Genomic DNA, 21,085 nt, shown 5'->3' with positions numbered 1-21,085 from the left:
GATTACCTTATGGAAGCGTTTGACGACCTAGTACTGATGTCAATGACCACCACGAAGCTCGGTTATCTGAGGTAAGCATTTGCGCGGAATTAACGTTCCTTCTTTCTCCGCATGTACTCCCACGCGGCTCCTATCAGTCCACTTCAGGCCCGCTCATATCCTCCGAGACGCAGCGAGGTCACACATGGGGGAGAACTTTCGCACTATGGCAGCTCAAACTCGTCAAGTGACACGGCATGAGTGCAGCGGACATCCGCTGCACTCCAAGGCTCTGACTGATATACATTGCACCTGCACTGATCATCCTTCGATCTTGTCTGACCTTGTACACAGCACACAATGTTGACCGACGAGAAAACCTCAGGTGTCGACGAGATTCAAATGGTAGTGAAGGACGAAGGGTCCATCTCCATCAATCCTCTTCATACCAATGAAGAGGAGAAACGTCTGGTCAGACGTTTGGACATGCGATTGATGCCTGTGCTATGCACTCTCTATCTCTTCGCTTGTGAGTCTGCAGTCTTATTCCTGCCTGCTTGAGAAGTATGTTCGGATGAGATGCCCTGCAGATTTGGACAGAATCAACCTGGGGAACGCTCGACTTCAAGGCCTTCCCCAGAATGTCCTCCACGGAGACCCCACCGGTGTTCTATTCGATTGGGTGAATTCCGCATTTTACTTCTCTTATGTGAGTTTCTATCTGCCGTTGAGGTCTCAGGGTGATTTGACTGAGTTTATGAATGTACAGGTTTTGTGCCCAGTGCCCGCGGCCCTTCTATCCAAACTTTGCCCGCCTCGCAGATGGTTCGGCTGCGCAGCGCTATGCTGGGGATTGTGCTCAATGCTCATGGTGGGTACCGTTGGCGGATGCTCTTCTCACGATTTAAAGCCTTACCTTCCCTTATCCAGGCGACCACATTCAACTTTCCAGGATTGCTAGTCACTCGTGTCTGCCTTGGCGTGTTTGAGGCCGCGCTATCTCCCTGCACGCCCCTCTATCTCTGTCAGTTGCCTCGCAAAAGACCCAGGTAGCGTTACCTGACTGCTAGACTGCTTGACCCCTTCATAGCTCTCTTTTACACGCGCGACGAAATTGGACTGCGGATCGCCATATATAATGGTGTCGCTGCTGTTGCGGGTGCTTTCGGCGGCCTCATCGCTTTTGGGATCCAGACTGCTAGGCTCCCGATTGCCAATTGGAAGTTGCTGTTTATTGTCGAAGGTGTCCCCTCTGTTTTGCTAGGCTTTGTGGCGCTAGCACTGCTTCCCAATAGACCAGAAGAAACTTCGATGTTCAACGCGAAGGAGCGGGAGATAGCTTTGGAAAGAGGGAGTCGACGTACAAGGACAGATGTGGGGAGGGTGCTCCAGAGGAGTACGTGTATTTCCTCTCATCGTCCACATCTTGCCTTACTGAGAAGATACTCTAGAGCACATTATTGCAGCCCTCATTGACTGGAAGGCGTGTTGTCTTTTATTACATGCAAAAATCATGCTCATTACTACCACCTCAATGTCCAGGTTTACGCGGCTGGGGTCATGTACTTCGCATCCAACACCGCGTTTGGCGCCATATCGGCGTTTTTGCCTACTATAATTACGACCTTCGGCTTCAGTGAGCCGTTCTGCCATATTTCACGATTCCTGAATTTAATGGCGACTTTTCAGCCAACGCAATAGCGCAGCTGTTGACAGTCCCTCCATACGCAGTCGCCGCGATCGTCCTCTGCTTGTTGCAATATTACTCGGACAAGCTCCGCAATCGCGGGGCATTTGCAATCGCGTCAAGCATGCTAGGGGCGGTAGGCTACGCGTACGTCGCCAACCATAGAAACTGAAACACAATAGGTCTCTGAAACGAATGTCTTACAGGTTATTGCTCGCTGTGCCTTCCAACATTCACGCTCGTTACTTCGCGACCTTCTGCGTGACCAGCGGGACATATGGGATGAACGGCGCTATCATAGCCTGGTGTATGCTTCGTGCCTGTGCCATATACATCGACAATGGCGCGAGCTCATAGACATCTCAGTTGTCGACAACCTCGGTTCAGAAACGAAGAAAGCTACTGGACTCCCGCTCCTCCAAGCAATAGGGCAGTGTGGCGCTCTGCTCGGGTCTCACATGTATCCTTTGACAGAAGGCCCACGGTACATGTAAGGAGTCCCTTTCAAGTCGCCCATCAAACACGATCCTCATCATTCTTGGATACTCATTCACAGCAAAGGCTTCGCTGTAAACTGTAGTCTTGATCTTCTGGCAGCCCTGATCGCTGCGATCCTAACGGTATGTTGGATGATTCCCGGCAGTCATCTGTACGCCCATCCTCTTCACCGACGGTGTGTATGCAGATGTGCTACCAGAGAGAAAACAGGCGTCGCGATATACAGTACGGGAAACCAGACCCCAACGCCCTCGTCGACACGAGCGAAGTTGCAGATAAGGTGCGGAACTTCCAGATGCATCAAACTTCAGCTCATGATAGTATATCTCCACCCACACAGGCCACCGACTTTCGGTATACCCCATGATGTGATTTGGCAAGGAGCTGAATTTGAGAACACTAGTTACGAAGTCCATAAGCATCGGACCTCAGGGTATGGGCTTCCTGCAAAGCGTATTCGGTTGCGGATAGATGTATGGAAGACCGGAGAATGCTCCGACCTTTTTCGGAGTCGAAAGGCACAATCATCGTCCTACGTTCGGTTGAGCAAGAGTATTACCTACACATGAACACAAGGATGTTGCCGGCCGTCGAGCAAAAGTAAAGACTGAGTTCGATTCGAGTTGAGATGCTGCCTGATACGACGCTACAAGCAAGCGAGCGAGTAGCTTTACAAAAGATGAAACACAATGGTCACATATTACACACCACATTCCCTTAATTCTGCCTTACGTTCGCCCTAGTCTCCTACTGCCATCCGAAGGGCCCACCTCCCTGCGGGGGACCGTGATGTCCATGGTGCTGATGGTGGTGCCCGTGCCCATGCACATGTGGTTGTGGGATCCCTTGCGGCGGTGGCGCGTCTGGGCTTGGCATGCCGAACCCACCTGGTGCGCCGGGCGGCGGGCCGTACTGCCCAGGATAGGCAGGCTGCCCAGTGTAGGAGGGCTGTCCGGGGTAGGTCGACTGTCCAGGATAGCCCACGCCCGGCACATCTGCACCCGGGAACGATACGGGGGGCGACGGCGACGCATAGCTCGGCGCGTACCCTCCATGCGGCTGTGGCGGAGGGGGGCCCGACGGTGCGCTATAGTCGCTATAGTTGTGGCCTTGCAGGGGAGGCGCTCCGGAAAACGATGGCATCGCAGACGGACCACCTCCATAGCCAGGAGTGGGCGCAGACGGAGCGCCGCCGCCGTAATATGAGGAAGCCTCACCTGTAGATGGCGGCGCAGATGCTGATATTGGAGGCGGGGGACCCCCCGGGTAACCTCCCGGGCCACCGCCGCCTCCTACGGCCTCTCTCCCGATACCGAGGTTGGGTCCACTGCCGAACTTCCCGAGCAGGTTCTGAGCCTGAGCCATACCGGGAATCTGAGTCACGTAACTACCAAGCTGGTGCTGCGCCTGGATCCCGGCATTTTGCGCGTAGTTGCCCTGCTGAGGGGTTGCAGAAGAACCATGGCCGCCGATACGCATGTTCTCGTGGTTTCTGACGGCCTGCTTGGTCAACCGGCGGAGCGTCTCGTGCTGCTGGCCGCCAAGGCCTTGTACCCAGCTGTGCATATAGTTCAGCATCTCGCGCTGAATTTGGGAGTTGCGGTCATGGAACTCCGGATGGAAGCTGTCCAAATGTAAGTCTGTCAGTGAGTACCAGCAGCAGTAGGGGCGCGCGGACGTACAGGCATTGAAGTATGTCCTCCGTGACGTGATGAGCATTCATAGACGTATCATCCCAGGCCCTCACCACGAGATTCACCGCATGCGTCTGATAGGACATTAGTTACAAAAGGTATCAACAGGTTAGTTATACAAACCAATATGATCTTCGCTAGATTCCCAGCAGGTTCGTTCAAGATGAGGTTCTACGAATCCGAACCAGCCTGCTCAGCCGCACCATCCAAGACCCTCATATCAGCTACGTACGAAGTGGTCCTTGCTCAGGAAGGAGTGGGTAGGGTCCGACTGAACGGAGGCACATTAGCCACGAGTCGTCTTGGTGCGCGTATAGTGACGACCGCTTACAGCTCTGGGATCATTGAACACTTCGTACTGGTCCTGGTTGTTGATAACCTCTCCCGACGCCAGCTGAAGGCCACTAGTGGCCTGCTTCATGAGCGGCTTCAAAAAAGGCTCCAGTGTAGTGAAGACGAAAACTTAATGAGAGAACATGAGCCTGACATTAGCTTCCCTTCGGGGATGGTGCATACCAGATATCGACTCCGAGATCTTTTCGATGAGGGGCCCGAGACCGGGAATCCTCTCTGCAACAACCCATTTAGCATATATCCCGTATGCTCGCCTCAGTCTACACGTTGAACGTACCAATCGTCTTCTCAATCTTCTTCATGACAGAGTCCCTGAACGTCAACACCTGCCAGATGACCGAGTGCAGCTCCTGCGGACTCATGTCCTCCGGCCTCTTACCGCCCTGCTGGTACGGCTCCGCGCGGATACGCTCGACGCCCTGCAGCTCGCGCTCCATCTCGCTGTTGTCTCCCCCAGGCAGCTTGAAGAGCACAGATCGGAGTGTATCTGCGGGGCCGTTGCCGCCACGGGCGTCGCCGCCTGCTTTCGCGCGGGCTTTGTCGAGTTCGGCGTTGAGGTCAGTGACAGACGCTTGGCTCTGTAGGGGTAGAGGCGGTCACACCTAGCACGCGAGGAGACTAGGGCATGCTTTGACATACGATGTGGTCAGTAGCCTCTGTAGAGGTTGTCTAGGGTGAGTATATACGCGATCAGGATATAAGATATCCCAGGCCTACCTCCGAGTAGACTGTGTATGAAGTCGCTCGATCCGAAGGTACCTATGTATGCGTGAATAGATGCGTCTATACAGCATGGCGGCGAGCATACCTGTGACAAGGGGAGCGACCCACTTGCCGCCAGGAGCCTGAATCTTGGCTTGGTCACCCACGTGGGTGAATATATCGTGGTGGCCCATCATCACGAGTGCGAGCTCGCAGAAATTCGAATGCGCCGGAAAGTCCTCCAGGGTATGTAGCTGTTGAGACTTATCATTTAATTTATATGGGTGGTACCACATGCAAGAACCACAAACCGCTTGGCCGAGAAGACGATAGGACTCGTAGACGTCGATCTTGTTGTTTGTCGCACGGCCTTGGCGACCGATCTGAATGCAACGCTCGAGCGTACGCCGAACGAGCCCTTTGGAGGTATCCCAAGAACCATTTTCTATGCGCACCATCAGTCAGTAAAGCGAGAATATTCGCGGGCATACGCACCGTTGGCAATATAATTCTTCATCCCAGTGCGAGGATCAATTTCAAGCTCCCTTGGCTATCAACGCCGCCTGAGCACGGCATAAGCGCAGGAGTAGTAGCAGATAGGCTTACGTCGACTGGTGGCCGCAGTTTAGGGTGGTATTGCCTAGCATTATCTGGGTACCCCTTCGGGTTGTCTATGTGTTCCGTCTGTTCGGCAATGCGTTTGCATCAGTCAGTCCGCCACAACTTTCCTTGTCGATTGACCGACCGGAAGATATACGCCGAGGCGCTCCTCGGTAACTTCGAACTCGTGTGTAGCATACCCATGTGCCTATGTGTGTCGGAGATCAAAGGCCCGAATCGACAGAATGAAGCACGGCAGGTGACTGACCATAAAGCCCAGAACCATGACGAGGTTAATGATCGTCTGAAGATCTCCGTTGGAGCTGGCACGTTTTCGGCGCAGGTTTGTATATTATGACGTACCTGAAGCTGTAACTTCTGTAGACCAGCAACATCTACCGCCTGAATGCGCGATGGGAGTTAGTCCGGGCGAAGATAGCTACGGGATCTACAGTGCTGCGAACCTGACTGTAATCTCTCAGCCAATTTCTGCAAACAAGATCGCGCGATGAGAGATCGTAGTATATCTATAGGAAGTATGTTCGTGACGCACCCAAAGTACACGCGTTTGATATCGAGTCCGCCAAACTTGGAGCCTCCCTTGCCGATCAGTGCTCCAAGAGCAAAGCCTCCGGCCTTCTTCGCGACATCTCCCAGGCTATCTTCCTGGTGCGTATAAACAACGATCAATTTAACGGCCCCCTGCTAGGGTATATTTGCCAAGGCCTGGGCCACGAAACAGAGGCTCGAAATGGAATTGAGATCGTCCGAGATCGCACTCCACTTCTTCTCGAGTGAGTGCGCAAGAGGTCCTTGCATCCGCCGCACAGCACGAATGTTGGTTTGTCATTAGCTGGTACCTAAGATCATCGGCATTCCAATTAGGTGGCTAGCTTTCCGCATACCCCACCTTTGCTCGAGATGCAGGCGATTGTATCTCGAGCGACGTGAAAATGGCCCAAGACATTTCGCCCTGGGCTCCGACAAATATACCCTATTCAAAATGTGAGATCACTCACGATATCACCATGCCGGAAAGCCCGCCCTTCCAAATATGCAAAACTTGGCGCGAAGTCCGCTTGAACCTTAATTGTTGATTGGAGGATTCGCGATGGGGACATACCTTGGGATGTTTCCTGCCCCAAACGCATAAACCCCTTCTCCAGAGATACAAAGAATAACGATAAAGAGCACCAGAAGTAATAGATACCCGCTGGAGGACATGGTGGTGGGTGGTCGGTCTGAACTAGCAAACGCCTCTGCACCGCCGAGCACTCAAGCTGAAGTGCAGTGGCTCACCGCAGCGCCATGACGTCAACAACCAATCCCCGACCGCCCAAAGGATGAATCGGCGCGAGGAATCTCTACACTCCGACGCCTGGAGGTGTGCTGCGGAGATCAAACCTTGGTGGACGGGCGCGGGGAGACGTCAGTGCGCGTCTAAGATTTTGTTGTATTGCTCATCGCACCCCCAACGCTCTCGCCTCCGTGGCCCCATCGTCCTCGTCCCATCGCGTCTTCGGCCTTCACGGTACGTTCCATCTCTGTTAGCGGCTCTGATTGTGCTAGAAATGTGCGTTTTCAGCTTCATCTGCAGTAATCACCATGACCAACAACTCGAACGTCAATCCCTCGGAAGTCGGCTGGCAATTTGTCCCTCAATACTACACCTTTGTCAACAAGCACCCCAATCGCTTGCACTGCTTCTACAATAAAGCCTCTACTTTCATTCACGGCACTGAGGGCGAGGATGGCAAGCCATGCTTTGGTCAGCAGGTGAGCTACTCAACCGATTTACTTTACGCGTTCCAGCCACCGTCACGCGAATCATACCGCAACTTGTTCCTTCTCGTACTTATTTTCTACTGGTGCGCCTAGATGGGCTAGAGCGTGCTCAGTCTCTCGACACAGTGTCTTGCCTTGTTCCGGACGAGAGATGCCGCCATTGGTCAAATGTCATGAATGTCATTAGACGCCCGTCACCTCGGTGGCGGGGGATAGCTATTGCCACGCGGCTCCCCAATCTTATATCATACGGAAGCCCGAGGCATGGACGCATTGGTGGCGGCACCCGCGTTCTACGTTTCATGCATGTCCATCACACTGTTGGGGCGATCTGGACTCATAATCTTTCACAGGAGATACACAGTAGGATCACGTCGATTGGCTTCCAAGACTGCAAAGTCTTTATCCATTCGGTTGATGCTCAGTCCTCGGCAAATGGTGGTATCATCATCCAGGTCATCGGTGAGATGTCGAACAAGGGCGAGGCTTGGAAGAAGTTTGTTCAGACTTTCTTCCTCGCTGAACAGCCCAATGGCTACTTTGTCCTAAACGACATCTTCCGCTTCTTGAAGGAGGAGTCCGTTGAGGAGGGTGAAGAGCCCGAGGGCGACGTGACTGCGGCCAACGCTCCTGAGCACGTCTCCGTGCCCCCGGCTCCCGCTTCCCCTGCACCTCCTCCTGCCCCTGCTGAGCCGGAGCCTATCCCTACTCCGACTCCTGCACCTGCAGTCGAAGAGCGCGCGCCTTCACCCGCCCCGACTCCCTCCCCTCAGCCTCAGGTCAACGGCCACGCGCCAGAGACCAAGCCTGAGCCTGCTCCCGCTCCTCGCGAACCTACACCCGCTCCTGCCCCCGAGCCTACCTCCACGGCTTCTCCTGCTCCCGTATCTCCTGCTGCCCCTCCGCCTCAGCAGCTTCCTCCACAGCCCGCCGCCGTTCCTCCACAGTCCGCTCAGCAGCAGCAGCAGCAGCAGCAGCAAGGGCCACAGCCTGCCGCAGCACCAGCGCCTGCGCCTGGTCCTGCAGCACCAACGCCGTCAGCACCCAAGTCATGGGCTTCGCTCGCAGCAACCGGTGCGAAGAGTTGGGGTTCCGCCGTTGCCAGCCAGTCTCGTGGGACTTCCGAAGCGCCCGCACCGACAAGCTCGTCGCCCGCGCCGAGCGGACCTCAGTCTCCCGCTCCTCAACGACCCATAATCCGACAAGAGCAAGGCCACCCCGCGTACATCGCCGCCCAAAACGTCCAGACGCCCCAATGTTTCGTCAAGGTACGTAAACCCGTCTTTCGTTTCTACGTTATCGACGCTCATGAAGTCCACGCGACACAGAGCGTGACTGAGAATGTCTCCGACGCGGCACTACGGCAAGTACTCACCTCGCGTTTCGGCCCCATCAAGGAGCTCGAGATTGTCCGGAACAAGGCGTGCGCGTTCCTCGAGTTCCAGTCCCTCGATGCCGCGAAGCGCGCCATCACTGCCTCTCTTCCAGCCGCGCAGGGCGGCGAGGGCGGCATCCGCATCGAGACCGACGGCGGCGCCGGCCAGGCGCGGATCATTGTCGAGACGAGGAAGGAGCGTGGCGAGCGTCCGCCACCCCGCAATCCACCCATTAACGGCGACCGCGGACGGGGCGGCTTCCGCGGACGTGGCGGGCCTGGTGGTCGAGGCCGTGGCGGGCCCCCGCCCAAGGCATAGTCCGCCTTTGGGTCTGGGTCGACGGGATTGAGGGTTTACGAGTCAGCACATGGGAGGATATCGACGCGGCGTTGCGATGGGCACGGTCGGTCGGTCGGGACACAACCAAAAGTATCGCAATCTCCTGCTGAATGGAACGATGTATTACTGCCGTCGTGGTGTTTGTTGGGAGGGACGGTCACTCGCGCTGTCTACTGAGCTGTTGTGTGTTCTGTTGTTATCGTCTGTCGATCGTTAGCTTGCTCGCTCGCACTACACTGCATCTTGACGATAATCATTGATGTTCGATCTGTTTGTCTTGCGGCCGCTCTCATGTGTCGTTTCTATGTCGTCGTCGTTGGCACTCGCCGTATTGTTGTTGCTCTTCCTCAGTCCGTCGCTCTGTGATATGCAGCAATTAGTCTTGAAAGATCCACGCCCGTGCACGGGTGAATGGGTGAAGACGTCTTGCCATTAGGGGTGGTCAGAGTGCGCGATTTTGAAGCGATTCTCCCAGCGATTCTGCGCCGATTTTGAATATCTGAGTAATGTCTAAATCGCGGCCTACTCTGGCCACCCCATACTGAAGGAAGACTCTGGGAACGATTATGGTCTCGATTCTGGGGAGGATTTTGGAGGAGGCAGAATCACGGACAGCAGAATCGCGATTCTGGAGGGCAGAAGCTCCTCCGGAGGAGCTTCTGCGATTCTGCGCGATTCTGCCAAAATCGCGATTCTGAGAACAAAATCGCGTCTAGAATCGGCCTCCAGAATCGTCCCAGAATCGCTCCAGAATCGTGCATTCTGACCACCCCTATTGTCAAGATATCCATATGGTTGCATGCTTGAACCGTTTGAGTTCCCGTGTATGCATGATTTGCTCTCATTCGCCGTTGCGACCAGGGCCTGAGGCTTCCTCAGATTCAGAGACTGAAGCCAAAGTAAGTGCCTTGATGCTAGTCAAGGGCTAGTATATACTACTATATTGTAACGTGTTGGAATTGCGTTGGTGACCGATGTTCCGTGGGCATGCAGAACGGCGTTGATTGGCTCGTATTTGGAATGGCGTGGTGTCATTGGGCGTCTGAGTGTGTTTTCGTACGATGTGCTGCGCACGTACAATTGGGCGTCAACATAAAAGTCGGCCCACGTCGCGACGTCGCTCTTATCTTCCTCCTCTTTCGTCCGCCGCCCTTTCCTTTCCTAGCCCGTTCAACCGGTTTCTAAAGCTAACCTCAACGAGATGGCGCCCTCTGCTACCGAGACAACTGCGCACGCCGACGGTCGTGTCGGTCGCCGCATCGAGAACTACACGCAGTTCTGGCAGAAGGACATTAGCAAGGAGGCTTCGCACGACACCGAGAACCGTCTCGAGAACTACGTGGACGTCATCAACGGTACGTATCGCTCTGTCCTCCTGAGTCGTAGCAATTCTTGTTTTCTGTGTTGCGTGTCGTTCCCTACGTCGTCTCCATGAGCTGGAGAGCACACCTGGGGGGAACCTGCCAGCGAACGCGCTGCGACGCGGTCACGCACGCTTCGACGCGTAGGTCGCGTGCAGGGCGTTGGAGACGTCGTAATGAAAACTTTATTCAGTGTTCGGGGACTTAGTGCGCGCCCCCAAGAGCTTCCGCTGTGTTGCTGTGCTTCCGGTAGATGTTTGCGGCGTTCTGCGAGCGGGTCAACACTTCCTCTCTATCTCCATCTACTCGGAGAGCAGGCGCCTCAGAAATTACACACTGTCGTGAATGCCCTCCTCTCTCTTCCCCCCTGTAGTTGAGAGGAGGTCGTCTGTATTAATGGCGCGAACAAGGCTCTAGAATGCTCGCCTGAGGCCTCCCAGATTGGGAGGCCCCACGAGCGTAGCGAGGGAGGGGAGGGAGCCGAATGGCAGGTCCTCTTCGCGCACCCCCTACAAAGTACTTTCCCGATGCCTAAATTGAACGGGGCCGATCTCACTCTTCGTCACTCTTCGAGTGAGCCTCCGGCGCTCCTCCCTCCCCCCTTTCCAGGGGAGAACGGGGGGATTTACAGTCTCGTGTACGTTCTCCAGCGGCTCACATGATCTTACCTACAGGCTACTACGATGGCGCCACCGGCCTCTACGAGTATGGCTGGGGCACGTCCTTCCACTTCTCGCGCTACTACAAGGGCGAGGGCTTTTACCAGGCGCTCGCTCGGCACGAGCATTACCTCGCCTTCAAGATGAACCTCAAGCCCGGCATGCGCGTCCTCGACGTCGGCTGCGGCATCGGCGGGCCCGCGCGCGAGATCGCCCAGTTTGCAGACGTCAACATCGTCGGCCTGAACAACAACGAGTTCCAGGTGGGCCGTGCGCGCATGATGACCGCGAAGGCGGGCCTGTCGGACCGCATCTCGTACACCGTCGGGGACTTCATGAAGCTGTCCGAGCAGTTCGGTGAGAACTCGTTCGACGCCGTGTACGCCATCGAGGCGACCGTGCACGCGCCGTCGTGGGAGGGCGTCTACGGCGAGATCCTGAAGGTCCTCAAGCCTGGAGGAGTTGTAAGTGGCATTCCTTCCTCTGAACGGCATCGTGTTCACCACGCTCCTGCAGTTCGGTGTGTACGAGTGGTGCATGACGGACAAGTGGAACCCGTCGATCCCCGCACACAAGGAGGTCGCGCACGGAATTGAGATCGGGAATGGCATCCCGGAGATGCGGCCGCTCGCGATGGCGCGCCAGGCGATCCTCGACGTTGGCTTCCAAATCGAGCACGAGGAGGACCTCGCGGATCGCCCGGACCCGATCCCGTGGTACTACCCGCTCGAGGGCGACATCCGCAAGGCTCAGACGCTCTGGGACATGTTCACCGTGTGGCGGATGAGCTCGAGCGGGAAGTTCGTCACCCATCACGGGCTGTGGTTCATCGAGAAGCTCGGGATCGTGCCGAAGGGCACCTGGGAGGTCGGTGAGACACTGAAGATCGCGGCGGACGCGCTCGTTAAGAGCGGGCGTGAGAAGGTGCGTGTTCCTCGTCGCTTCCGTATCTCTTTCTGGCCTCCGGCGAATACTGACGGTGCTCTCGCGGGTGCGCAGCTGTTCACACCGATGTACCTGGTCGTGTCCAGGAAGCCGCAAAACTGATCCGGTCGTTGTACGTCCGGATATGACACCATCGTTAGACTTTGCGCTATCTTAGATTGCTGTATACCCCTCATAATGGTTTCTTACGTGCGCTATTCATTCGGCCTGTTGTATGAAAGTTGATCCAGTGTGCCGGTGCCGGAGGATACGGCGCAACGAACGGACGCGAGGAACCCCCGCGCGGCTCATCGTACTGCCGTATCTGGCTTGAGGCGAGCCTGAGAGAGCGAGGTGCGCATTGGTTGCTTGAGGGCAAGGCTGGTGCTGATGCGTGGTTTCGATGGTTTCGCTTTGCAAGAATCATGTGCTTGTCTTGGGCGTGGTGACGCTTTCGGAGCCTTTGGATGTGCGTTGCTTTTCGTCGTGACATGGCCACCATCAAATTCCGAGGGCGACATTGATCGGATTCGGCCAAGCGCCTCGGAGGCGCTGTCGTCCTGGCTTAGATCAAGAGGTCCAGCGAACAGGCTCGGAATGAAAGACACGCCAGCGTTCGCGGTCCACAGGGATGCATAAGTATATATGTAACGCCGCGAGTCCCGTTCACCAGCGCTCCCGCACCATCACCCGACGATCTCTGCCAGAGGCAACCCCACACGCTTGCTGCACGCCACGACGACATTGACTGACAGAGCTTCGTCTGTAGATCCCAGAAGTCGTGCTTCGCGACATTCATCGTCCATCGATAACCGCACACGCTTCTAAGGCGGCGTTAGAGACTACATAGTCTGAGGGTACCCGCTCTCTCACCGGTCACCCGAGCAGCCGCCATGACTACGCCGATACCCTCCCCGCCGGCCCTGCCCCTCCTCGGGCACATCACCCAAATAGACAAGGAGGTCCCGCTTCGCTCGTTCGAGCTGCTCGCGGACCAGTACGGCGAGATATATCAGCTGAACCTAATCAGTGAGTGCGGGAGCCGTGCCGCCCGCCTTGCGGAGAAGTCTAACTTTGTTTGTTACGACCGGCAGCGAGACAGTCGATCATCATCTCGTCGTATGATCTGATGAACGAGGTGTCCAACGACAAGCGGTTCAGCAAGGCCGTCGTCGGAGGCCTCGTTGAGACCCGTAAGGGACTGGGTGATGGTCTCTTCACGGTACGTCCGTGGCCGTGGCTGGGTCGGCGTTCAGTTCACCGTCTGATGTTGGCCCATAGGCTTATCCCGGGGAGGAGAACTGGGGCGTTGCGCGTACGCATATGTCCTCCTAGTTCGTTTGCACGAACAGAGATCTTACGTACATGGGCCACAGACCGCCTGCTAATGCCTGCATTCAGCACGGCGAAGGTGCGCGATATGTTCGACGACATGGTCGACATCGCCGAGCAGATGGTCCAAAAATGGGAGAGGTATTTATTTGGGCTGCCCGTTCACGTCCGCGAATGGCGCTGACAGGCTACTTTGTGACAACATAGGTTTGGCCCCCTCCATGTCGTCGACGCAGTCGAGGACTTCACGCGGCTTGCATTCGACACAATTGCTCTTTGTGCGATGTCCTACCGGTATGCATATTACGCCAGGGCGGGCGTGGATTGATGGCTCATGTCTTCGTTTCCGCATACTCTGAACAGCCTCAACAACTTCTATATGGTTGGTGTTGATGACGCAGCAGCTGCCTTCGTACCACTGATAGGCTACCGCAGGAGCAATCACATCCCTTCGTGCAAGCGATGGGCGACTTCCTGCTTGAGAGCGGGCTGCGAGCGAACCGGCCTCCCATCATGAATACTCTCATGAGAGGTAGCAGCGCGAAGTTCGAGGCGGACCTCAACACGATGAACGAGCTTGTCGATGAACGTGAGCGCATCCCTTCTTGATCTTCTATGTAGACGTGGCGACATAGCTAATTCCATGTCACAGTCATCCAGTACCGCAAGTCACATCCCACGGAGAAGCAGGACCTGCTCAACATCATGTTAAACGGCGTCGATAACAAGACTGGCAAGGGTCTTTCAGATGAGAACATCCGATTCAACGTGGGTCTGATGATTGAGTTTCAGTACAGTTCTGCTGACACGGTGCTCCATGACCGCAGCTGCTTACCTTCCTCGTCGCGGGTACGTGCGCTCGAGAGATTGTTATATACCAAGTTCTGATTATAGGGTTCTCAAGGCCATGAGACGACTTCTGGTACGAATACAGGACTCCGGACGCTTCGGACCAACCGTCTGACTCTATCGTGTTAGGACTATTAACATTCACACTCTATTACCTGTGTAAGAACCCTGAGGCCATGCGTAGAGTTCGGGAGGAGGTCGACGAGGTCCTTGGCGAAGGGCCTATCCGGGTAGAAGACATAAGCAAACTGAAATACATATCCGGTATGAAATGCTCATCCCTTCTTATCGCCCGACGAGCTCACTTCGGGATAGCGTGTTTGCGAGAGACGCTTCGTCTCAGCCCTCCTGCTGCTATGCGTGCTGTGGAGGCTCTCGAAGACGCTACCCTCAGCGGGGGCAAGTACTTTATCCCTAAGGGTTCCAGGATCGGAATTCTTACGGCGAAGGCTCAGTGTGACCCCAAGGTTTGGGGAGAAGACGTCAGTATCTCTGTGATACCATCTCAGGAAATGCAGTCCTCATCGTCACCAATAGGCTCGCGAGTATAAGCCTGAGAGAATGTATGGCGAGAATTTTGAGAAGATCCCTGTAAGCCTATGCTACCGTTCAACACACTGGGCCCGATTGACGCTACCGTGTTCAGCAAAACTCTTGGCAACCCTTCGGCTATGGCATGCGCGCCTGCATTGTATGTTGTACCAAATTCGTTCTGGCATACTTCGTCATTGACGTACTACAGGGTAGACCCTTCGCATGGCAAGAAGCGCACATTGCCCTTGCCATGGTCATTCAGAAATTCGACATAGCCATGGATGATCCCTCATACACGCTCGAGATCAAGCAACAGCTCACTGTGAAGCCGAAAGGGTTCTACTGCCACGCCATACCCCGCAACCGCTCTTCCTCCCCGATCGCCGTGGCACCCACATCGACTCTTGTTGGCCTACCGCAGGTGTCGCAGGCCTCGTCGAAAGAAACTGAGCCGAAGGTCGAGCCGAAGCATAAGCTGTACGTCGCGTACGGGTCGAACACGGGCACGTCGCAGACGTTCGCTCAGAGGATCGCCAGTGAGGCGCCTCGTCGTGGTATGTGATTCCTGTCGGGATAGGCAGGCATCCCACTAATGAGAACCATAGGCTTCAAGGCCTCGCTGGGCACGCTGGACTCTATCACCGATCACGTCCCCACTGACGGCCCACTTGTCATCTGCACCGCTTCGTTCGAAGGTACGGTGTGCCCACCTAGCGTCACACTCCTCGATCTGACCACCATGCTCAGGCGAGCCCGCCGACAACGCTACACACTTCTTCGAGTGGGTCCAAAGCCTCAAGGGCAGCGAGTTCGATGGTGTCAAATACGCTGTCTTCGGCTGCGGTAATAGGGACTGGGTGCGGACTTATCAACGCATCCCGAAGGCAATCGACGCCATCCTCGAACAGCGCGGTGGCAAGCGTCTACAGGAGCGAGGAATCGGTGATGCGCAGGCAGCCGAGTTCTTCGAGGTGTTCGACGACTGGGAAGCGAAGCTTTGGAACGCTCTTGCGACTGTGCGTTCTCCAATTGTTGATATTGCTTTGTTTCGGCTGACTCTGCTTTGGCCAACTACCCCAGGAATACAACCTCCAGGTCGCTGAGGACGCGGCGCTCGTCAGCAGCATTTCCATCCAAACGATCGATGTCGGCACGACTCGGGCGTCGATTCTCCGCCAATCTGATGCCGATCTTGGTAAGGTAACCGAGAACCGCCTCTTGACCAGCCCGAATGCCCCAGCGAAGAGGCATATTGGTCGGTGCTTGACTGTTCTGTTCACGTTCCAATTCTGAGGCCACATTGTGCTGCAGAGTTCGAGTTGCCAGAGCACATGACGTACCGTGCGGGAGACTACCTAGCCATGTGAGCACCATCTACTTCTTTCAGGACTTCTTATTTATTTCATTCGCGGCTAGTCTGCCCACCAATCCACAGAGAGACGTGCACAGGGTTACGGCGAGGTTCGGCTTCTCTCCGGAGCAGCAGGTACGCAGCATAAATGTTTCTTGAAATCAATACATTGACTCACTCTCGGTTGACGGGTCGACAGATTGTCTTAGGGTCCTCTGGCCCTACTTCCCTACCGGTTGACAGGCCTGTCAGCGTTTCCGCGTTGCTTTCGGGCTATGTGGAGCTCTCCCAGCCCGCGACTACTCGCGATCTTCGGATCCTCCTATCCGTCAAGTCCTCAGACGCAACGAAAGTTGCTCTCGACAGTATTCAGGCGTCATACTCGGAGAAGGTTCTGGGCAAGCGCATCAGCGTCCTTGACATTCTTGAGGAACATCCCGACATTCAGCTACCCTTCGGCACCTATCTCGAGATGCTCCCCGCCATGCGCGTCCGACAGTACTCCATCTCCTCCTCCCCTATTCACAATCCCCAACGCCCAACGCTTACAGTCAGTGTCGTCGAGGCCCCGGCACTGTCAGGAAAGGCGGAACCTTTCTTCGGCGTCGCTTCCAACTTCCTTGCAGGGCTTCGCGCGGGTGACGTTGTTCAACTCGCCGTGCGTGCCGCGTCAGCAGCTTTCCACCCGCCCGAGGACCCCAAGATCCCTATGGTTATGTTCGCGACAGGGTCAGGCTTGTCGCCTATGCGCGGTTTCCTGCAGGAACGAGCGGTGCAGAAGCAAGCTGGTAGAGAAGTCGCGAAGTCGCTTCTGTTCTTCGGTTGCCGCTCGCCGCAGGAGGATTACCTGTATGGAGACTCAGACCTCAAGGAGTGGCAGGAGCTGGGCATCGTCGACGTCCGACCGGCATTCTCGAGGAGTCCCGAGGTTTCTCTTGGTTTCAAATATATTCAAGAGTAGGTGGCGTCTATAGCTGTGGCTCGTTTGCGAAGGGACGTGCTCATGATGTATACTTCCCAGTCGCGTTTGGCACGATCGTCTGGACGTTCGAAACTATTTCGACAACCTGGGTGCTAAGGTAGGGACCATCCGCCTCCGGGGGTGCTTAGACTGAACAATCTGCCTACAGTTCTTCACCTGTGGGTCTGGAAAGGTTGCTCAGGGGATCAAGAAGGTGCTTACGGACATTATCAAAGAGGCTCGTGTATGCACAGACGAGGACGCCGCGGCTTTATTCGAGCGCGCCATCCAGGGTCGTTATGCCACCGACGTTTTTGAGTAATGACATGTAATCTATACTCACGAAAATAATCAGGGTGACCCTGTAGGCCAACCTGCAATGGTACCGGTACTTTCGCATCTATTATACTAGGCGAGGCCTCAGACAATTTTATCCCTGAGCCTAAGGTAGCCGCGAGCTGAGGGCCAGGCTGTGATCATATTCCAACTTGTTGAGATTACTTGAGACCCAAACCCAAACCATACAACACGCCACGAGTCATCATGAGCTTGCAAGGAAGTGTGTGGGTTTGGAGCTACGCGTCAGATCAGGATTCACGTGAGTTGGTCCATAAGTAAGTATGCGTAAGATGCACCCAATCGTTCTCGAGGACGAGCGATCTACTCGCGCATTCCGCCGGTTCGTCTTCGCGGATGAATAGTTCCGCGCACCATGCATCCGGGGAGTCATCATCGCTATCTACGAGACTCCACAATCAGATGATGCGCAGGTCGAAGTGGCCCAATGTCTTATCGACATACTCGTCTCCGCCACTCGCCTTAAAACCCTCCGCATCTCGCTACATCGCAATCTCTCTTGGTACCTTGACGACCCACGCCTCATTACAGCTGTTGCACACCTTACCACGCTGGACGAGATCTGGATCACAGCACGCACTCATGTAGGGCGGAAGCTCGTAGCCCACACTAAGTCCCCCTTGCGAGTCGTCCGCATGAACGGAAACTACTGGGAAGAACCTTGGAGCCCCAAGCTGATTGACAACATCATGGACCGCTTGTCCTCCACTCTCCACACGTTGAAAGTAGACACTATTTTACTTGACATCAACTACGTCTACGATTGCCGCCAATATCACGGTGTACGCTCGTTCGCCGCCCACCAGATCTTAGACTCCCCTCGCTTGGATGTGCTCCTTCACATCTTCCCCAACTTAGACTCATCCTTGATGCTTGGATGGTATGGTGACGAGGTGGCGGAGGACGACCTCGACCGGCTTCGGCAGGAGAACCTAAGAGCTCAGGAACCAAAGTCCTGGAGATCCATCGACAAGCTGCATTGCGCGCCTTTGCTGCTGTATGCCTTGGGTCTGACATGCGATATACGGCGATTGGAACTTCGAGTGGAGTCGCGTCAGACACATTTACAGTACGCAGCGGACGCGCTTCGAGACAACATACCCCAGTACCTTGTGATGTCGCTCATCATGGACCAAAATGTCGGCATGATCAATGGATTTTTCCCGCCCGCAGGATCTCCGCGCCTCACCAAGCTGGTGCTGTTTCTGGAGTATTCTAACGCAGCTGCCGAAGAAGGCCATTTTCCCGCCCTCGAGTCTCACAACTGGAATGTTCTCATGGTGAGTGTCCCTACTACCGTACCAAATCAGAGTCATGACGCTGAGAATCTCCCGGCTCGCACGTAGGACAACGCACTATCTGCAGTCGCATCGTTTCCGTTGACCCATCTGCGGATCGTCGTCCATTGCAGAGTTGACCTCAATAGGTCTGAACGACCGGGAGCGATGGAAGCGAAGCGCATGATGTCCACTTCCCGTAAATGCGATATGCAGGGAACTGCGACAAAGATACTTCATAAGATGCCTGCTTTGAAGTAGTGTTGCCGCCAAGCTGAGCCGGCTTATCCAGCTAACTCAGCTTGCCAACTAGACGCCCAGCTTGTTGCAACAAGCCAAGCTGAGCCGGAGCGCCGAAAATCCAGTTGATGGTCAGCTCATTTCCGAGCCAGCTGTCGGGCTAGCTCAGTTAGTGACGTCATACCTACCGGATTCGGTATATCATTGGTACCGCCACAGCTCGCGAGACCAGGCTGGTGAGCCTTCGGGGACAGACTCAGCTGTGTTTACTAGATCTCATGCCTCTCCGAGTTGCAGTATTGTATCGGGAGCTATGTTATGTTCATAGGCTTTTGGAGCAATATAATGCTCTGTGGGAACTGTTGGACACCTCCCAGCCATGCCTTGAATAGCACACTGGCAGTTGCGACTTTTCTCTCCCAACTTCAACCTATACAGTAACAGGTTGCATTCTGGCTTATATACCACAGGTCAAACATCTGTGTCGAGGGTTGAACAATTTGAATAGGTGTTTCACTGGTGTAGGCAAATTACCCACTTCACTCTACATGTCTAGATCATCGTTCACTGGCACCACTGGCAGTGATCAATCTGGCACACTGGAGCATTGTTCTTTTTTGGTGTGTGGGGCTTTGCAGACATATTAAGCCGATTCTGTCCATCTTGGGGGAGAAATATTGAAGTAACAGACATTTGCTTCCATATCTCATGCATGTATATGTGTAGTACTACGGGAACTGTGACGCTCGCTTTATGGCGTTCATCGCATGCAACGTCTTGCCGTATCTGGAATGTGAGCTTGCAAGTCAAGCTGTGGCTGGGGCCTGGCCAGGGAGTTGGTGCTCAGCTGGCCGGATCTCGGCTTAGCTTGCTCTAGCTTGATGATCCAGCTCGATCCAGCGCGTCAGCTTGGCTTAGCTTAGCTGGCTTGGCGGCAACACTACCTTGAAGTACTTCTTTCTCACCAGCAGTGGCGTCGTGGCCTACCTCCCCAATAAACCGGGGGTCCGCAAGTCACGTAAAGCATGGCATCAGTCGCGAGGCTGGTGCAGACTTGGAGATGGAGAAGCTAGAGAACCCCATGAAGAGAGTGGGGTGGCACTCGAGGACACTGTCTTGGAGAGCTTACTCGCACAGGAAGATATGAGTCTATGTAGGAGAGATCAGGCGAGTGTCGTTGACCTTGATGGTTTGTCTTCGTCACTGATCCGACTTGACGCCCAGCTACAAATGCGGGACTGCTTGTAGGCGAGCTATACAACGTTTTGTGTTCCATATCTTGAGCATGCATCTGCGGGATAAAACAAATTTAAGTGATGTCCGCGGAACGTCTCGGGCTATCATGGGGTGACGGGCTTGTTCAAGAGGTTACTACTAAGCTATCTGAGGCAAGGATTCACAACAACACGTCTCACGGCCCTTCTATTCACCACTGGTATCCGAAGGCATCCTACAAACATCACCTTTCGCGCAATGAACAATTGATTAGGCCCGAACTCATTGACGGCTGAGGCTTAGCCCCCACCCACATCCCATTTGTTTCTGAGACCAGGTGATTATTGATATCGTCCTCTGGGAATAGCCCCATGTACCCTCAGTAGTGCAACACAGCTGTCACGGACGTTGGACAGACACCCCTTTTTGCCGCCCATTCCCTTCCCTCTGACGCCCACCTTCCATTTCCGGACCATTTCCTTTCCTAGCTCATCCCAGTTTGGACACTGTAGATACGTTCCCACACCCGCATGCTACGTTCCCGTGATCGCCATGCCCTTGCCTTTTCTTTCTCGCCCTTTGTTCTCCCTTTGTCATCTTCACTGCCTCGCTCTCGCGCCTTGTCCTTGGTTGCTAAGCAGCCCCTCTAGTATATAAGGACCCCCCTAGGTGCTCCCTAGTCCCCATCTCGACCTCTTGGTCATTGGGACTAGGTGAGTGACCATAGCGTTGTATCCCTCTTCGATTGCTAATGTATAACTTGGTCATTGGGACTAGTCTGTCACTGTCTGCGTGAAGACTAGCTTTCGTAGGTCTCGTGCCTTCGTGCCGACCTCCGCTCTGTCCTCGTCGAGTTTTCTATCACGTTTATCCCTCTTCCCCTCCCTTTTCCCTTTCGGCTCCTTGCCGCTCGCCTACGGGGTCGTCGCCGAACATCGATCCGAGTCTACGCGCCTAGTCGCCGCGACAACAGCTCCAAACTTGAAAACTTGTAGACAGCTACAGGCTTGG

The 21,085-nt window shown here is 54.9% G+C and overlaps 5 protein-coding genes across 5 annotated transcripts; 4 read left to right on the top strand and 1 right to left on the bottom strand.

The window, feature by feature from the left end:
* Positions 1-330: 330 nt before the first annotated feature.
* Positions 331-2,531, top strand: DICSQDRAFT_113882 (MFS general substrate transporter; the record flags this gene model as incomplete). The annotated part of the gene is made up of 12 exons (XM_007371396.1): positions 331-508; positions 570-688; positions 749-850; positions 910-1,003; positions 1,070-1,375; positions 1,431-1,462; positions 1,522-1,615; positions 1,669-1,813; positions 1,873-1,973; positions 2,033-2,156; positions 2,223-2,286; positions 2,352-2,531. Exons 1-12 carry the CDS (start codon positions 340-342, stop codon positions 2,529-2,531), a joined length of 1,530 nt encoding a protein of 509 aa, XP_007371458.1. The 5' UTR covers positions 331-339.
* A 227-nt stretch (positions 2,532-2,758) lies between these two features.
* On the bottom strand, positions 2,759-6,751 carry DICSQDRAFT_113878 (heterokaryon incompatibility protein HET-C). The gene is made up of 20 exons (XM_007371395.1): positions 6,638-6,751; positions 6,534-6,576; positions 6,068-6,180; positions 5,979-6,003; positions 5,878-5,916; positions 5,783-5,818; positions 5,660-5,722; positions 5,521-5,598; positions 5,410-5,464; positions 5,226-5,359; positions 5,021-5,168; positions 4,930-4,971; positions 4,852-4,868; positions 4,490-4,790; positions 4,375-4,428; positions 4,190-4,320; positions 4,091-4,129; positions 3,982-4,029; positions 3,847-3,932; positions 2,759-3,788 (listed from the first exon to the last, which is right to left on the bottom strand). The coding sequence occupies exons 1-20, from the start codon at positions 6,736-6,738 to the stop codon at positions 2,912-2,914; spliced, it is 2,430 nt and encodes an 809-aa protein (XP_007371457.1). The 5' UTR covers positions 6,739-6,751; the 3' UTR covers positions 2,759-2,911.
* A 235-nt stretch (positions 6,752-6,986) lies between these two features.
* Positions 6,987-9,430, top strand: DICSQDRAFT_184174 (uncharacterized protein). The gene is made up of 4 exons (XM_007371394.1): positions 6,987-7,045; positions 7,100-7,290; positions 7,653-8,567; positions 8,628-9,430. The coding sequence occupies exons 2-4, from the start codon at positions 7,120-7,122 to the stop codon at positions 8,991-8,993; spliced, it is 1,452 nt and encodes a 483-aa protein (XP_007371456.1). The 5' UTR covers positions 6,987-7,045; positions 7,100-7,119; the 3' UTR covers positions 8,994-9,430.
* Positions 9,431-10,158: 728 nt separating this feature from the next.
* Positions 10,159-12,186, top strand: DICSQDRAFT_141756 (delta-sterol C-methyltransferase). The gene is made up of 4 exons (XM_007371393.1): positions 10,159-10,369; positions 11,050-11,498; positions 11,551-11,958; positions 12,034-12,186. The coding sequence occupies exons 1-4, from the start codon at positions 10,216-10,218 to the stop codon at positions 12,079-12,081; spliced, it is 1,059 nt and encodes a 352-aa protein (XP_007371455.1). The 5' UTR covers positions 10,159-10,215; the 3' UTR covers positions 12,082-12,186.
* Positions 12,187-12,851: 665 nt separating this feature from the next.
* On the top strand, positions 12,852-17,307 carry DICSQDRAFT_150770 (bifunctional P-450:NADPH-P450 reductase; the record flags this gene model as incomplete). Its single annotated transcript, XM_007371392.1, has 23 exons — positions 12,852-12,987; positions 13,053-13,180; positions 13,240-13,273; positions 13,335-13,431; positions 13,498-13,584; positions 13,654-13,672; positions 13,726-13,879; positions 13,943-14,058; positions 14,118-14,139; positions 14,195-14,212; positions 14,269-14,403; positions 14,455-14,621; positions 14,677-14,730; positions 14,786-14,830; positions 14,882-15,227; positions 15,279-15,368; positions 15,421-15,689; positions 15,754-15,928; positions 15,985-16,036; positions 16,090-16,159; positions 16,224-16,981; positions 17,046-17,103; positions 17,155-17,307. 23 exons carry the CDS (start codon positions 12,852-12,854, stop codon positions 17,305-17,307), a joined length of 3,183 nt encoding a protein of 1,060 aa, XP_007371454.1.
* Between the last annotated feature and the right edge of the window lie 3,778 nt (positions 17,308-21,085).

The sequence above is a fragment of the Dichomitus squalens genome (genome assembly GCF_000275845.1).
Source record: "Dichomitus squalens LYAD-421 SS1 unplaced genomic scaffold DICSQscaffold_101, whole genome shotgun sequence".
Classification (NCBI taxonomy): Eukaryota; Fungi; Basidiomycota; class Agaricomycetes; order Polyporales; family Polyporaceae; genus Dichomitus; species Dichomitus squalens.
The sequence above is the reverse complement of the archived record's forward strand: the minus strand, read 5'-3'. Positions and strand labels throughout refer to the sequence as shown.